We start from the raw sequence: 18,253 nt of genomic DNA, 5'->3' as shown, positions 1-18,253 counted from the left end.
GATATGGTGGTAGGTTTGGCATTCCTCTTTTTACTGGTAAGGTGTGGAAATGAAACCTGTAGCCTTGGTCTATAGTTTGCAAAATCCACTTGTCTCTTGTGCTATAGTGCCAGTTTTTTGAAAATAAGGCTAACTTTCTGCCTAAGGGTGCTGCTATTTGTTCCCTGGTAGGCGGTGTCAGAGCCAAGTCACTGTGATTGTCCTGTTGCAGTGGTAGTGGTTGTGTCTGTGCCTCGTTGGTTATTGCCTTGCCACTGGCGTCCCCTGTAGGCACCTCCTCTGGATTGATTTCTGCCTCTGGAACGTCTATTCCTGCCTCTCTGAGATTTAGAGGAGTCTGGAAAGGACCAATTTTTGGAAGGCCAGTTCCTGCTAAACCTTGGGGGCTGAACCTGTAAGAAATCTTTAACTGTTTGTACAGATTTTGCCGTCTCTTCCATTTTCTTCATTACTTGTTGGGCAGGAGAACCAAATAGACTGACCTTATCCATAGGAGCATCTAATAGCTTTGCTATAACATGATCCGGCAAGACCTGTTCTTTCAACCATGCATGCCTTCTTATAACTGTGCCAGTCATGGCTGATCTAAATGAAGCCTCCAGTGCATCATAGCCACATTTTAAAGAATGGTTACTAACCTGCTGAATGTTATTCACCATTTCTAGAACATATTTCTTATCTAAGGGATCATCAGAGGACAGTTTCTTAGTTAACTGATCAAGCATAAACTCTTGGTATTGGATCATATGAAAGTGACAGTTCAAAGCTCTAGCTGAGAGAGTAGCAGAGGTGTATACCTTTTTACCCCATCTCTCTAAGGACCTGGATTCCCTTTCAGAAGGGAGAGGGTTTTTCGCTGAGGTCGAAGCTACTGCCTTAGGCCCCTGGGAGATAGTCTCAGGATCTGCAAGAGGAGCCTTGTATAAGTGGTGATGAGTGTCCGGTACCCTGTAAAACCTATCGGGCTTAGCAGGGGCTGGAGGTAAAGTATCAGGAGCAGTGCAAGCATCATTAAATGCATCATCCACAACAGGAAGAACTGGAGGTATAGCTAAGGGCCTATGTTGCGGTAAGTGTAAAAAGGTCCTAAGCCTTTTTCTCGAATCTGAGAAATCTTGTCCCTGCCATTGGAATTGCTCTCTCATGGCATGTAAGGTTTCCCCAAAGGAAAATTCCTCTGGTGGAGAGGCAGAAGGAATAGATTCTTCAGCATCGGAATCTTCATAAGTAGAAAAAGGAGCCTCTGGATGGTCTGTATTGTCTGTATCATCAGAAGAGTCATCTGAGGACACTGGCTCAGGGGGCTCTGCTCTGGGTCTCTTTTCTAGAGGTTGAGAGGCCCTGTCTGGATGAGATTGGGATCCCCTTATTAGAGAGATGAGATCCTCTGCCAGAGTAAACATTTGGGAACTGGAACTGGGCCTGTGAGAGGGGGGCTTAACAGGCACAGACTTAGCAGTTTTGGCTGCTTTAGCCCTGGCAAAGGCCTTTATAGACATGGCTGCAGGAGGCCTAGCAGCACCACGTGCTGGGGTAGAGACATCCAAAGGGATGGTGTCCGATAATTCTAGAGAAACCACATTAGTAGGCAAAACTTCAGAGGCCGATTCAACTAGGGTAGAAGGGGTCTCGGTAGTAGTCATGGATTCGGCTGCAGATTGATCCGTTTGCACGGTTGCGGCCGAAACCGAGACACTCGTTTGCTTAACCGTGGTTTCGGCGAAACCGCGGACCGCGAGTGTCGGTCCTTTTCTTTGCTTAACAATTTGAGTAGTCGGAGGATCCGGCGGCATAATGTACGCAAAATCTGAGCGAAAAACTGTTCAGCAAACTCCGACCGGCCTAAGCGTTCGTCGGTTGAAGAAGCACAGGCTAAACAAGCTGCTACGTCGTGGTCTGGGCCTAAACAAGGTAAGCAGTAAGAGTGGAAATCTTTATGAGGTATTTGTTTCCCACAAGTTAAACAGTTATTCACTTTTTCTGACATCGGCTGAGGCAAGAAAGAGTCCCCAACGGGTACTTAGCTTTTAGAAGTCTTGTAGTATTCGGTAGTAGTAATCTCTGGATCTGACCGACCGGCACTTGCGAACAGCTTCTGCTTCGGGCGCCACGCGGCAAGAAAGACTGAGGAAAATGGCGTCGGCTGATGCCTTTATACCCGAAGACCAGCAGAGATGACGTCGGGTGAAGTGCGACACCAGCCGAGGCCAGACCCAGACTTTGGAATCCGGCCGACCGAAGGGCTGCCTGACGACAGGACAACCCATTTGTAAGGACTGCAGATGCATCCTTGAAGGACAACTCTTTTTACAAACGCCAGATGATTCAAAAGCATGCCCTGGCTCTCTACCTGAATTAGACAATTGTCCAGGTATGGGTATATTTGAATACTTCTTTGCCTGCAAAATGCAATAACTGGAGCCAGGCACTTTGTGAATACCCAGGGCGCAGTAGACAAGACAAAGGGCAGTGCAGAGAACTGATAATGCGTGTATAGCCTGCTTTGAAGCATAGGTATCTTCTGCAAGATTCCTTGATTGGGATGTGCAGGTGTGATTCTTTTAAATCTAGTGTTGCCAACCAGGTGTCTTTGCCTAGCATAGGGAGTAATTGGTGAAAAGTCAGCATCTTGAAATTTGAAATCTCCAGAAAGGTGTTTAGAGTAGACAGGTCCAGGATTGGATGCCATGATTTGTCTTTTCTGGGTACCAGGAAAAGTCTGGAGTAGAAACCTTGTCCCTTTTCCTCTTCTAGTACCAGTTGAATTGCCCCCATGCTTAAGAGAGAAAGTACTTGTTTTTGAGCCTCTGCCCACTGATTTGGGGGCAGGTCCGGCCACCCATTTGGCATTGGCAACGTGTGGAAATGAAATCTGTATCCCTGGGACATTATATTTAAAACCCATTTGTCCTGGGTTATGAGTTCTCCGTTCTTTGCATGAAGAGCAATCTTTCCCCCCAAAGGGGCGGTCAGAAGATAAGTGCTTGAAAATTTTAAAAGGAAGTCATTGAGACTGTTTACCATAGGGGAGTGTCTTGTTACTCCCAGATTTGGAAGTGGAGGCCCCTCACTGCTTAGTTCTGAGAGTCCCCTGGGACTGAAACCTGAGGGGTTTTGCTGTGCCTGGGTTTGGCTTGAGAAGACCTGGAAGGGGCTGGAAAGGACCAATTCTTAGTAGGCCAGTGCCTACTAAATCTAGGAGGCTGCACTTGTAAAAAATCTTTAACAGTTTGCATAGATTTAGCTTTATTTTCCATCTTTTTAAGAACTTCTTCGGCCTTGTTGCCAAACAGGCAGTCCTGATTTAAAGGATCATTCAACAATTTAGCTTTAACATGATCAGGCAAAGATTGCTCCTTAAGCCAAGCATGCCTTCTAAGCATAGACCCAGTAACAGCAGCCCTGCAAGAGGCCTCTAAAGAATCAAAATCACATTGCAAAATATGTTTTCCAACTTGTTCGTCAGAATGCTTTAATAAATCTTTATTTTCCACACAGTCAGGAATCAACATTTTCTGTTTAAGCAATCCAATGACATGTTGCTGATATTTTAACATATGAAATTGGCAGTTTAAAGCTCTGATTGCTAAGGTTGCTGAAGTATAAACCTTTTTACCCCATCTATCCAGGGCCCTGGAGTCTCTATCAGAAGGAGTAGGATTTTTAGCAGTAGAAGCCTTAATGCCCTTGGGCCCCTGAGAAATAGTCTCTGGATCTGCAATAGGATTTTTCAAAAGGAACTTGTGGGACTCAGGAACCCTGTAGTATCTGTCAGGTTTACTAGGAGTAGGAGGCAGGGAATCAGGGGCCAAACTGGATTCCGAGAAAACATCAACAATGTCTAGTACAGGAGGAATAGCCAAAGGCCTATGCTGAGGTAGAAGGAGGAAATCCCTAAGCCTCTTTTTTGAATCAGAAAATTCCTGGCTTTCCCAGTGAAAATGCTCCCTTAGAGTATGTAAGTTTTCCCCAAAAGAAAAATCCACAGGAGGGGAAGCAGAGGGAATAGAATTCTCTGCATCAGAGTCCTCATAAGTAGGTAAGGACAAATCCAGGTCATCAGATGAGTCAGAAGAAACAGAATCCTGATCAGAAGATTCATAATCAAGCTTAGCCCTAGGCCTCTTAGAGGGGGGCGGGGGGGTTGGCTATCCCTGATTAGAGTTATTAGATCTTCGGCCATTTTTATCATTTGTTTTCAGGCATAGAGGCCTGAGCATGTGGCCTGGGCATCAGGTTTTTAGACATGGATCGAGATTTAGGCCTTAGTAATGAAGGAGGTGTCGATTTAATATGCAAGTCCGTAGGCCTGAATACACCCTCAGAAGCCGGTGCCTGCACAGAGGCTCCAGACCCATCCAAGGTAGACACATCCGGGGGTTCCATAGTTGAAGTATCTTGCGGCATACCGGACTCCGAACAGGTCTCAGTAGAGGCCTGTGAATCAGAAGTTGCAGTTATCTGGGGCTGCAAAAGCACCTCACTGAGTACCGGCGAACTGGCGACTGGCTTAGGAGAAGCGTCGTCGGCAGTTTTGGACCTCGGCGGCCTGTCTCTGTCTTTATCTTTGTGTTTTTTTGGAATCCCGGTAGTTGGATGGCTAACTGACGAAATTTTCTGGATAATTAAACTGAGAACCGAAATATTTAGAGGCAAAAATATACCGACGACGGATAGTGCGCTGATTAAATAAAGCACAAAACCGACAGCAAGGTACATTGTGGTCAGGGTCTAGGCAAGGAATACAGTACGAATGAAAATCTTTATGAGGTATTTGCTTTCCACAAGTAATGCAATTATTAACTTTTACTGACATCGGTAAGGAGCAAGAAAAAGTTTCCCTAACAGGGTACTTCACTTTTAGTTGAAGACTTCGGTTCTGAAACTCGAACACAAAAATTTCAAGAGTCGGCCGACCGGTACTTGCGAACTGCTTCTGCTTCGGGCACCGCACGGCAAGAAAGACTGATGTAATGGTGTCAGCTGCATGTTTTATACCCCTGACGACCTGACGTCATGGAAGAAGGGACAGCAACCGATGCAGGACCCAAGACTTTGTTAATCAGACCAACTGAGGGCAACCTGCAAGCAGATTACCCAAATGTAATGACTGCAACAGTGAAACACAAATAACATCCACATTTGTCAAGGCCAATAAGGGGCTAAGATAACTGTGACCTTCATCAAGGAGGCTTGCTGTAGAAATTTTGGAATTGGGACACTAGAGGAGGGGAAAAAAAAAAAAAAAGAGAGTCCTGAGGGCCAAGAATGTGTTGAGAGTCCCTGGGTGATTCTTCCTCTTGGGGAATTAGATAGAAGAAATTGCTGCATTTGGTGTTGTGGGGAGAAGCAAAGTCTGCCCAAATGACTGAAAATCCACTCCATTATTAAGGGACTCAGGGACCACTCAAGAGGGAGTAGAATCAACCTGCTTAACCTATCCACAAGGATAGCAGCAATAAGATACCACCCACTGCCACACTCTCATGACCTCTCTCCAACCTGGTTCTTCCCCATTTGTTGATGTAACAAACAACTGCCATGTTCTGTCTGGATAGAAATAACACCCAATGAGAGAGAGTTCTGAAAAGCCTGCACTGCTAGAAGAACTGCTCTCATCTCCAATACAATGATGTGCAGACTGCCCTCTGACTGGGACCATGTGCTTTGGACTGTTGCCCTTTTCAAAATAATGCCCCACCCCACCCGGGAAGTGTCCATGGTCATTACGGCTTGGGGAGAAGGAAGAATGAAAGGACATCCTTATAGACCATATGGAAACTCCAGCCACCACTATATCTGTGGTTTGCATTCTTAGTTGGTGACACTTGAAAGAACATGGGTTGTTCTCTGATTAACTACTGAACCTCCACAGTCCACTTGAAGTACCCACATAGAATCTGGCTAGGGGAACTAATGTGATAGAGGCTACCATGGAGCCCAGATGGCCTCTGGTGTGATAATATGTCCTGGGCTAGTTGGTGAAGCAATGCAACTCTTATCTGGGGGAACCTTGCTATCTTAAGTTTTGTGTTCAGAAGTGCTACAATAAATTCTAGTAACTGAACTGGTTGTGGCTTGCATTCTGTTAGATTCACTGTAATCCCCAGGTCTATAGACAGGTGGAGCAAGGAGTCTCTGGCTTGAATGAGAATGTTACTGGTGGGGGCAGTGATAAGTCAATCAACCAAATATGGGAAAAGCAGGAATACCTGCAGTCATAGATAAACTACCACTACTGCCATATACTTGGTCAACACCTGGGGGCTGTAGCGAGAACAGAGGGCATAGCTGAACACTAAATGGCCTGTTCCCAGACAAAGATACTTCCTGGAGCGTCTGTATATTTTTATATGGTGGTAAGCAACTTGAAAATCTACTGAGCACATCCACACAATTCTTCCTCAGTAGGGGAAGAATGGAATTAATCGTGACCATCCAGAATTTCATCGGCTTCACAAACCTGTTCAAGTGACTTGGATCCAAAACTGGCCTTAGGTCCCTGTTTTTCTTTGACACTAAAAAGAACCTTGAGTGAATTTTGGATCCTCTGTTTGGAAGGACTTCATGGATGATTCATTTTCTTAAAAGCTTCCTTATTTTTGAAGTGATTTCTTCCATTTTTGAGAGTGGATCACCAGGAAATCTTTTCAAGGGGTGGAGGAAAGGTATGGAAGGGGAAAAAAAGAAGCCTCTGGTAATCTTTTGCACCCATTTGTCCTGACAGATGGCCAAGTTGCATTCATGGATAACTGCCCCCTGACTGCCTCCACAGTGCAACAGTCAAGGCAACCATTCAGGAGTGTTGGAAAGTCCTAGAAAGGACCACTGAAACCTTGGTTTTGTGGACCACCTCTGCCCCTTGAGTGACATTCATTTTAAGAGTTTCCCCCTCTGACTCAGGGGGGCTTTTTCTCTGGAAGTGTCAGATGTAAATCCCTGAGGTTTACAAAATCAGATTATCTTCCTAAGGCAGATCAGGATTTATCATTTTTCTCAATTCTGGAGATAGTATCTAACTTTGGAACCAAAAAAGGTTGATCCATTGTAGGGGGCAGTGACAAAGGACATCTTAAAATGTTCCACAAAGTTACACAGCCACATCCGGGCATGCCTCCTTATGGAAATACCCGTGTTGGCTGCACTAGATGCACTTTCCATGGCATTAGAGAGAAGGCACATACAGGCCACTGGATAAAGAATGCGGGATAGCCAATGGTGAATCAATTAATTTTCTTTGACCCACAGACAAGGTCCCTGGGAGATATATTTGGCAATTTCCTTGGTCAAATTAACACATGCCAAATAATCACGTGCTTTCACCAAAAAGTTGGTGAGGCTTAAACATGCTTTCCAAATCTGTCCAACACACGCAATTCTCGGTTTGGTGGGTGGACTTTCTTCTGCAAGTTCCTTCTTGGAGGCTGCAGCCACCACCATGGAATTTACCATGGGTACCCTTGCTCCAATGGGGATGGTCTTTGGGAGCAACAAGGAACTTTTCAGGTTTCTTGGGAAGAGCCTCATCTGTGTTTGGGTCCTTCCACACCCACTTAGACTTCAGGGTCTATCATCTCATTGGCCAGGGGACTACCCAACTGACTCTTCTTGAGAAGGCACTTTGGAAGACCAACCCCTTTCTTTCTGAGAAGCCAGTGTATCTCTCTGAACAAAATGTCCTCAAAGGGGGGGGGGGGTCTGGGAGAACCATCTCCCTCATCAGTGTGTCAGTGGTAGAGGATTCCTCAGGAGAACCCAAGTGCTTCCTTTTGCACCAGTGCTTCCTGTGTACTTCTTCTGTGGACTGTTCAGGGGAGGACTCAGGAGCTGACAGTCTCTCCTAGGACAACTGGCTCAAGGCTTGTGGAAACTGGCTGTCCATATGGGACAAGAAAAGTACGCCACAGAACCTGGGAAATCCTATGAAGGAGGGTTGATCCAATTCTTAAGTAGTCTTCTCTCTAGGTTAAACCTTGAACACAGAGATAGACATGGATTTGGGGAGCCTCACTGCAGGAGCCAAAACCCCTGAAGATGTCTGAATCCCACATGTCAATCAGCTGTGATCCAAGGCTAATGCCAGAGCTAAACTATCAAGTTCGGAGGCTAATAGGGAGAGGAATGGATCTAAACACTGGTTCATGTCCAATCCTACCCTGCTGGAGTTGACAATGAGAGTTCAGCTCTGTGACTTAGACGGAACTGTCAGGGTCAGAGCCGACTTCAGCAAAGAACTCAGAGTCAAGGATGCAAGAGCTTTTGGTCCCAATGCGATCTAGCATGGGTGAAAATTAGATATAAGGGCTCTGACCCAACAGGATGGACTGAAGAAGCCACTAAAGAATGAGGGAAAGTAGTAGCTCCTCTGGTTCTGACAACAGCCAGGGACAGGATGACTCCCAATTGGATCTGGGTCCAAAGAAATCTCATCTTGTCCACGTCAGCTTCAGGGAGGATCCTGGTAGACCTAGCTGACTTAAAAGAAGTAGGGGAGGGTGGTGGCCTGCAATGGTAACATGGCCTCTCCTATAAAACTGGAGAACAAAGCATGAGTGTAATAAAATCTGGACAGAACCTAGGAGTTGTATGCGATTCTATGATTACAGGATCTGAAGAGAGTGTTGAATCCAAAAGTCTGGACATTTCGAATGCCAAAGCCGACAAGGGTGCCTGGGTCTGGGGACATTTTCTTAGATGTTTTAGATTCCTCTTTTTCCTTTGCCAAATCTTTTTGTCTTTTGGCTTGTCAGATATCTTTTTGGCTAATGGAGAAGAGGAAGCAGCATTCCTCAATCGAGAAGGGTGTTTTCCCTCCAGCTGAAGAAGCCCCTTTAAAATACATTTATTGCTCCTTTCATTGATGGTCCATTGACCAAAGGCTTCGTAAATGGAGCAGGAGATGCCCAAGTGCGATGGCCCTAAACAGTACATGCACTTATTGTGTGCATCTGAGTTCGGGAGCTTATGCAAGCAAGCTATGTGTTTCCTTAAAGCCTGAATGCTTTTCTGCCAACCCAGAAAAAGAAAAAAGGAAAAACACAGTCAAAAAATAACACCCATTCTTTAAAACAAAACTACACTAGATATCTGTCTTTTTTCTTTAAAGAAGTAAAGTCTTGTCAGGGTTGTGAGACAAGAAAAAAAAAAGAGAAAAATGAAAAGAGGGTGGGGCAATATATCCAAAGTGCTAGAAGTGGGGTAGGATGTATAATGAAATAAGAAAGTCAACCCAACAGAAGTAGTACTTATCCTTTAACCAGTCATTTTAAAAAATTTCCTAAGCACCAGACAACAGTCAATTGTTTACATCACCAAATGCGATCAGCAGTAGCTCACTCCTTACACAGGGATTATGGTATGGGGAGGAGCCTGAGTACCGGATTCAAAGCTTAGAAGTGTCAGAAATCTGAATGGATGGAAAACACATCAGATCTAAGGGTTGTATGTAGAGGATTATGATCACATGTCTATTCACAAGCAGTTAGTGCGTTCGAGAAATGGATGTCAAGAAATTCACCTCGCAAGTGAAGTTCTAGAGGTGAATCCTGGCCATCCACTTTAAGAACACAAACTACTTATGATCAAATGCTAACACTTTCAGCGGTGGCTCATGGCTGATGAGCAAGAATATGCAAAGTAGCAGACACCTAGCATGGATATACTAAGATTCACATGCAAAGTCTTCAAATGTAGTCTAAAGGTTTATACAGAGGCTCATGATCATGTATGTGATCACAAACAGTTTGATGCAAGTTTCAGAACTGGATGTCAAGAAACTCACCTTGTGAGTGAAGCTTAGGATGTAAATCCTGAAATACATTTTGAGAACACAAACTAGTTTACACTCAACTGATCATAATTCTTTGCAGTGCAAGAAGCCTTCTTAACTTGTTAGACAGTTATATATTTTTATTCATTTGCTACATTTGTCAAGCTATGTGCTAACTTTCTGGTACTGGGTATGCTTATCAGCTCTTCCTATGGACTGATACAGTATGCATGCACTGCATATGGAAGAATTCTGTACCAATGTGTTACGTTTGAGATGACATTCCAGGATGATACATGATACCATTTGCTCATTCTTTGTACTTTATTGTTTCTAGGTATGAGTCATGTATTTTCTCAAGTGCCTGTCTTCTTACTTTATTGCAAACTATGGTCTGTCATCTTTGAATATTAAACTAGGAGTACATCTTACTTCTTCCTTGAAAAAATATGTTCTCTTAATCTTGATTCTTGTCCAGGCCCATCTCTGAATCAAAAAGTTGGAAATAACTTTAATATGTACCACACAGCAATTAGATCCCCCTAGGTCCTGAAGACCTAGTGACCCCCACACCCTTGGCTTAATTCAATTCTTTCTCCCAGATTTATTACAGTACAGATTTAGTCACATCCACTGCGATGTTGTCTGTTTTGGACACACCCTTTGTGGCTTTCTGGAAATCTGAAAAGATGGCAACCTTAATCAGAGTAATTGGATTAAAAATGTCATGTTATAAATGTAGGCAAGTTATTTGGAAGCAGACAATTACAGCAATAAATTTACATTCACGTACCATGCTTGTTCTGCTCCACCTGCTCCTTGTCTTGATGTTGCTGCTGTTGCCCCACATCAACTGGTGAATGTTGTCCTATGGTACAGTTGAGAGGTGAACCACGACCATGAGCTTGTAACATGTTCAAATTATAAGCCATGGCAGCTGGATGAGTCATAAGTCGAGGGTCAAATGGAAACCTGTTCTGATATCCTGGGGGCCAAGGAACCTGCAAATAAACACAACAGATAAAGTAATTAATAAATGAATGAATGAATGACTAATGAAAACAGACGCTGCATGTGTAAATAATGCAAATAAAACAGGACTAAAGAAATAAACATTCACACTACAGCTGCAACTCCAAGGATGCATTTAACAAATATGGAAGTTATGTCGCTATTTAGTAGTAAAGCTGTGATTCTTCAGACATACAGTAGCTTCAGCCATAAGTATAACCCTGGAAACTAAGCATCAAACAGCCAGTTACTTACTGCTATGAGTTAACCAAGCAGAGTAGACATAGATAAGGGGATACAACCAACAAATCTGAGTGCCATATTACTGGTTAAGAAATGGAGTCAACGTGTGCTAGTCTAGGGCTCTGCTTCCTTACAAATCTGGTATATATTCAAACAAAAAAACAGCTAAATAAAAGGACAGTGATCACTGTGACAAGTTACTACTCTAATAAAAACAGAACCCTGTATGTTACAAGGTAACACCTCATACAGAAAATTGACAATTTATAACATGCACTAAATGCAAACAGAAGCCTTAGAGGAAAGTACAGTTGTGTACACCTACCATAAATGTAGATGTTCGAGTGTCTTCACTGTTGCAGTCATGACTGTAGGGTTCTCCCCTGCCGGCAGGCAGCCCTCGGCCGGCCATAATCTCAAAGTTTGGGTCCGGCATCGGCTGTTCAACCATGCTCCCTGACGTCAGAGCACCAGGAGTACAAAGCTGACAGTCGAAGCCATCTTCTCCAGTTTTTCTTGCCCCAGATGTCAGGAGTCCCAAAATGAAAAAGGTCCCATAACCTTTGCAAATACACCTCAGAAGAAAGGTGAAAAAAGGAAATACACAAAAGTAAAAATAAGAGTGGACAGGAGGGAGGGAAACTCAGACTGCAACAGTGAAGACACTCGAACATCTACATTTATGGTAGGTGTACAGAACTGTACTATGTTCTTCGTGTTTCACTGTTGCAGTCATGACTGTAGGGTAGAATCCCAAAGCTGAAAGAAAGGGAGGTGGTCATAAAGAGGAAGGGGCGGCTAAAAGGCCCTGCAAGACTGCAGAGGCAAAGCCTGCCCTAGACTTAGAGTAGAGAGGTAGATTGTAGTGCTTAGAAAATGTATGCACTGAACTCCAAGTTGCAGCTTCCAAAATGTCCTTGGTAGGAACTCCCTGGGAAGGCAGAAGTGGCAGCAGCTCTGGTGGAATGAGTCCGTATACTCCCTGGGATTTGCTTTCCATGGTGAGAATAACAAAATCTGATTCCATGAGCAATCCATTTAGAAATGGTCTGTTTTGAAATGGCTTTACCTTGGGAACTTGAAGCATAAGAAACAAACAATTGTTCTGATTTCCTGATGTCCTTGGTTCTGTTCAGGTAAAAACGTAGCTGTCTGTGTACATCCAAGGAATGTAAGATCTTTTCCCCTTTATTTTGAGGAGTGGGGAAAAAGGTTGGCAAGTGTATAGTTTGATTTAAAGCCACTTTGGAAACCACCTTAGGCATGAAGGTAGGATTAGTCCTCAAAGATACCCTGTCTTGATGAAAAATAATATAAGGTTCCACAGCCATAAGAGCTTGTAACTCTGAAACCCTCCTGGCAGAGGTTAGGGCTAACAGGATGGCTGTCTTCCAAGATAAAAACTTGATGTCAGAAGAGGCAGCAGGCTCAAAAGGAGGCAAGGTTATTTTTTCCAAAACATAGTTGAGATCCCAAGCAGGAATAGGAGGAGATCTAGGTCGTCTTACGTTCTTAGCTCCTCTGAGAAACTGTCGCATGAGCTGGGGGGAAAAGATGGGAGGGTCTGTATTATAACGAGCAGAAATAGCAGAGGCATGTATCTTAATGGAAGAGAAAGAGAGACCCTTATGTAAGAGATCTGTCAAGTAAAGTAAAATTAAAGTAATGTTGGGAAGAAGAGGATCAGAATCCTGAGCCTGCATCCAGGAACAAAATCTTTCCCATTTTCCTGCATAAGATTTTCTAGTGCTAGGACGTCTGGCTTCTAAAATGACATCCATAACCTGCTTGGGCAGTAAAGAAGAAATCAAAGGCCCTGGATTAACCAGGCCGCCAGGCTGAGAGTTCTGACATGACAGTGTACAACCTGACCCTGATGTCAGGACAGAAGGTTTGGAGACTGAGGTAAAACCCAAGGGGGCTCCAGGCATAGGTTTTTTAGAGTTGGATACCAAAACTGCCAAGGCCAATTTGGAGCCAGCAAGATGATCATCTTGGGCTTGTCCTGTTTTATCTTCAATAAAACCCGTGGAAGAAGAGGAAGAGGCAGAAAGGAATATCCCGAGAGGTTCCTCCAACTGAATGACAGGGCGTCCACTTTCCAAGCTTCTGTGTGGAAAATCCTGGTGCAAAAAGTCTGTAGCTGATGATTGAGATGGGATGCAAAGAGGTCTATGTGAGGACATCCCCAGACTGCTGTTATTATCCTGAATATTTTGGTGTCCAGCTTCCACTCGTGTGGATCCGAAAGATTTCTGCTCAGACTGTCTGCCAGGAAGTTTTGTTTCCCTGGTAGAAACTGAGCTTGAAGATCCAGATTGCAAGATAGAGCTGTGTCCCATAGATCCATGGCTAGTCTGCAAAGGGGGTAGGAATGAGATCCCCCTTGCTTGTTTATGTACCACATAACTGTGGTGTTGTCTGTCCGTATTAACAGTTGTCCTGGTTGTATAAGATTCCTGAAGGCCAACAGAGCTTTCTGAACAGCTAACATTTCCTTTAAATTGATATGCAGGTGCTTCTGATCCTTTGTCCAAAGGGCCTGCAAACAATTGCCCTGAAAATGGGCTCCCCAAGCATAATCCGAGGCGTCCGTGGTTAGAATCTGAGAGGCAGGAGGCAGACGGAAAGGCTTCCCTTCGTTTAGAGCACATGCCCTGGACTACCAAAGAAATTCCTTTTGAAGGCAAGGAAGAACAGAGATCAGTATGTCTAAACTGTGGCAATGCTGAGACCATACACTTTTTAGGTACCACTGTATTTTCCTCATGTGTAGTCTTGCATATGGTACGAGAAGGATGCAGGAGGCCATGTAACCCAAAGCCTGCAGGAATTTCCTTGCAGATAGATGAGTTAAAGTTGCCAAGGTTCTGAAAGTTGAAGCCAGCTGTAACTGTTTTTCAGATGTCAGAAATGCCATCTGGGTTGAGGTGTTTAGAAGTGCACCCAGAAAAGTTATCTGTTGTGATGGTGTCAAATTTGACTTTTTTATGTTTACAGAGAATCCCAGGAACTTGAGGAGGTTCTGTACAAATTCTAGATGCTGGAGTAAGACATCCTTGCTGTCTGCCTGAATTAGACAATCGTCCAGATAAGGGTAAATTCCCTTGAGTCTGCAGTAAGCTACTACTGGAGCCAGGCATTTGGTGAAAACCCTGGGCGCAGTAGATAATCCAAAGGGCAGTGCAGAGAATTGAAAGTGCCTCGATCCAGCTTTGAACCTGAGGTATTTTCTGCGATCCTGCCTGATGGGAATGTGTAAATATGCCTCCTTTAAATCCAAAGTTACCATCCATGCATTTTTGGACAGCATTGGAAGTAGCTGCTGTAGAGTAAGCATCTTGAATTTTGGAATCTCTAGAAAGGTGTTCAAGACCGACAGATTCAGAATGGGTCTCCATGAGTTTTGCTTCCTTGGGACTAGAAAGAGCCTTGAATAAAACCCTTTTTCCCATCTCTGAAAGAGGAATCCGTTCTATGGCATTCATAGCCAAAAGAGATTCCACCTGGTTTAAGGCCTCCGTCCATTGATGTTTTGGAAGGTCTGGCCATCCGCTTGGCCTTGGCAAGGTATGAAAATGGAATTTGTAACCTCTTAAAACCACATCCAAAACCCATTTGTCTTGGGTTATTTGAGTCCAATTTTGATAAAAAAAGAGAGAGTTTTCCTCCGAGGGGGGCTTCCAGGCAAGAAGTTCCTGTAGCCCCACAGAGGGAGTCATTGAGTTTGTTTCCTTTGAGAATGTGACCTGTCCTCTCCTCCCCTAGGGGTGGAAGCAGTCCACTGTCTTGGTCTATAAACAGCTTGTGATTGAGGCCTCCCTCTGGAACATCTGTATCTACCCCTCTGAGGCCCGTCTGAAGTGGGAAAGGACCAATTTTTTTGAAGGCCAATTCCTGCTAAATCTAGGAGGCTGTACTTGTAAGAAATCGTTAACTGTTTGCATGGATTTTGCCTTATTCTCCATCGTTTTAATCACCTCTTCAGCTTTCGATCCAAACAAAACATGCTGAACAGGAGTATCCAATAATTTTGCCTTTACCTGTTCAGGTAAATTTTGTTCCTTTAGCCATGCATGCCTTCTAATGACTGTGCCAGAGGCCGCAGCCCTACAAGAAAGCCTCCAAGGCATCAAATCCGCAGTGTAAACCATGCTTCCCAACCTGTTCAGTGGCATGCAATAAGTCATGTAATTCCTTATCATCTGCACAGGCAGAAATGGAAGTAAGCTTTTGCTTTAAGACAGACAATAGAAATTGCTGGTATTTAAACATATGAAACTGACAGTTTAAAGCCCTAATGGACAAAGTAGCATAAGTGTACACCTTTTTGCTCCATCTTTCTAAGGATCGAGAATCCTTTTCAGTAGGAATAGGATTTTTGGCAGAAGCTGCCTCAACTCCCTTAGGACCCTGAGAAATGGTTTCAGGGTCAGCAGAAGGGTTCTTGTATAAAAACTGATGGGAATCAGGAACCCTGTAATATCTATCAGGCTTAACAGGAGCAGGAGGAAAAGAGTCAGGGGTTAAGTTAGCCTCCGAAAAGGCATCATCCACAATATCCAAAACAGGAGGAATAGCCAGGGGTCTATGTTGGGGAAGAAGAAGAAATTCCCTCAGTCTTTTCTTGGATTCCGAATACTCCTGTCCTTCCCAGTGGAAATGTTCCCTCATTTCATGCAAAGTTTCCCCAAAAGAGAAATCCTCAGGGGAAAAGCTGAAGGAATGGATTCTTCAGCATCAGAATCCTCATAAGGAGGGAAAGAATATTCCTGATCAGAAGAAGAAACTGAGGAAACAGAAGCCTGATCAGAGGAATCATAAGAAACATCCTGCCTTGGCCTTTTGTCTGGAGGGGGATGAGAACCCCTAATCATAGTAAGTAAATCCTCCGCCTTCTTGAGTAACTGTTTCTGTGACTTGGGAGCCGGTTCAGAAGAGGCCTGTGTAGAAGTCTTTGATTTTGAAGGAGTCTTTGCCTTTGTCTTTGGCTTTGCCTTTATTAGTAGCTGAGTAGGCCTGAAAACCCCTTCGGAAGCCGGTACCTGCACAGCGGCTCAGGACCCATCCGAAGGAGCATTGTCCGAAGGTCCTGCAACAGAAACATTTAAAGACCTGGTTGGCTCCTCATGAGAGTCCGTTTCGGCCGTCGGTTCTGAAATGGCCGACGACAGGGGCTGCAAAAGCACCTCACTGACGACGGCCGAACCTGAAGCTGGCTCCGCTTGTGTGCTATCGTCAGATTTGGACCTCGGAGGCCTGTCTTTATCCTTGCAACGTTTGTGAACTCCGGTAGCCGGGACCGTATCAGACGACATTTTGTAGTTAAAGTGCCTACCGAAGTAATGAAAAGCAAAATCGTACCTTCGCTTAATTGTACGTTGATTGAATCTAGCACAAAACCGACAACTAGCTATGTCGTGGTCAGGGCCCAAGCAAGGAATACAGTAAGAATGAAAATCCTTATGAGGTATTTGCTTCCCACATGAAATACAATTATTAACTTTTTCTGACATCGGAGTGGAGCAAGAAAAAAGTTTCCCCAATGGGGTACTTAGCTTTGAGTGGAGAAGAAAGTCTTCGGACCAAAGTATATCAGTAAAATTCGTCAGGAGTCAGCCGACCGGCACTTGCGAACTGCTATCACCGCATGGCAAGAAAGACTGGAGAAGATGGCGTCGGCTGTCAGCTTTGTACTCCTGGCGCTCTGACGTCAGGGAGCATGGTTGAACAGCCGACGCCGGACCCAGACTTTGGGATTCTGGCCGACCGAGGGCTGCCTGCCGGCAGGGGAGAACCCTACAGTCATAACTGCAACAGTGAAACACGATGAACATCACTGCAGGTACCCATGCTATACCTTATTTGCAATCTGTGGAGCAACCTTTCGTCCTTTGTGAACTGATGTAGCAAACTCATTGCTCCAATTCTGTATTCTCTGGTAAATTCTGTCTACACTTGTTACTGCCTACTACCCTACTTGCTGCTGCATTATATAGTAAGCTGCTCCTTGTTATTTGGTTGTATATGGGTTATAACGGTTACTGATACTGTCCCATTACACTCTCCTTAAAATATACTGCAACTATTCAGAGTCTGAACAGTTGCATTTAAATAACTACATATATACATCATAATCTTTTGGCAATCTGTGCTATTTAACTGCACCTAAACGTTGCCAACATACCAACTAAATGTTTTAAGATTTACAGATTTTTAGACAATGCTTTGATACGGGATGATTTAAAGTTGTTCATTCATTAACTCACTGTTCAAAGGTTTTATTTGCAGCTCGGATGATGGTCCTTAATTAATGGCAGTATTATGACCCACACTGTGGCAATAACCACGAATGTTACACTTTTAATACCTTACTGTTGAAGGCACCACACTGCACTCTCCATGCCCCCTCTTTCAGTCTTTACAATCACACTTTCAACAATTTCCTAACTGCTCATCTTACTTTATAGTAACTAACCATCTTCTTCCCTCAAATATCTTTCAGCCTTTTACTTCTCATCCCATCTAACTCTTCTTTACCTCCCAACCTTTCCAACCATCCACCATGCCACCCCTTTAATCACTCTAATTATACTTCTCCAGTTTCTTAACCACCTTCCCAACCAATACTTCCACTCCCTCCTACCCCTTACCCACTCTTCCTCCCAAATACATCTCACATTCCTTGACAATAATCCTAAACCGAATATGCACTCACTCCTCCCCTACAACTCACTTCATCACTCCCACAGTGCAGCCTAAATGCTTACACTCTCCCTTTCTCTCATTTGATGCCCTCCCAAACAAAGTCCTGTTTTCAACCTCTAATTAAATTCCTAAAAATTTCCATTCAGTTACTCTACTAATAAATATCCTAGTAATTTGGATTTACACTGAAAACTGACCTCAAGGTCTACACCCATTCCCTCAGCTGCCTAACAAGCAGATCTCAACAGCCTTACTTAATGTATATAGTGTCAAGAATAAAGTGAAAGTACAATTGTACAAGAACTAACAGTAGATGCTCAAACAGATCACTGCTGCAGTACTTAATGGGAAGTTTCTTGCCAAGGAATCCAAGGTTGGGCACCTTCCTCTCATACTATACATTTAACCCACAATCTACGTATATGAATACATTAGTAGATAAAGCACATATGGAAGAGCAGTTGCTTAGAGCTTTCATGTCCTAAAAAGAGAAGATTGAGGCTAAGAAAAGAATAGGAACAT

General features: G+C 43.9%; 1 protein-coding gene across 1 annotated transcript in view; it reads right to left on the bottom strand.

Moving 5' to 3' along the window:
* HELZ (helicase with zinc finger) overlaps window positions 1-18,253 on the bottom strand; it is a 3,197,037-nt gene that overhangs the window by 581,982 nt on the left and 2,596,802 nt on the right. Inside the window, exon 25 of the mRNA XM_044085095.1 lies at window positions 10,563-10,770. Coding sequence (XP_043941030.1) covers window positions 10,563-10,770 — 208 coding nt within the window. The remainder of the gene's footprint in view (window positions 1-10,562; window positions 10,771-18,253) is intronic.

The sequence above is a fragment of the Protopterus annectens genome, chromosome 10.part0 (assembly GCF_019279795.1).
Source record: "Protopterus annectens isolate FY-2018-M chromosome 10.part0, PAN1.0, whole genome shotgun sequence".
Lineage (NCBI taxonomy): Eukaryota > Metazoa > Chordata > Ceratodontiformes > Protopteridae > Protopterus > Protopterus annectens.
The sequence above is the reverse complement of the archived record's forward strand: the minus strand, read 5'-3'. Positions and strand labels throughout refer to the sequence as shown.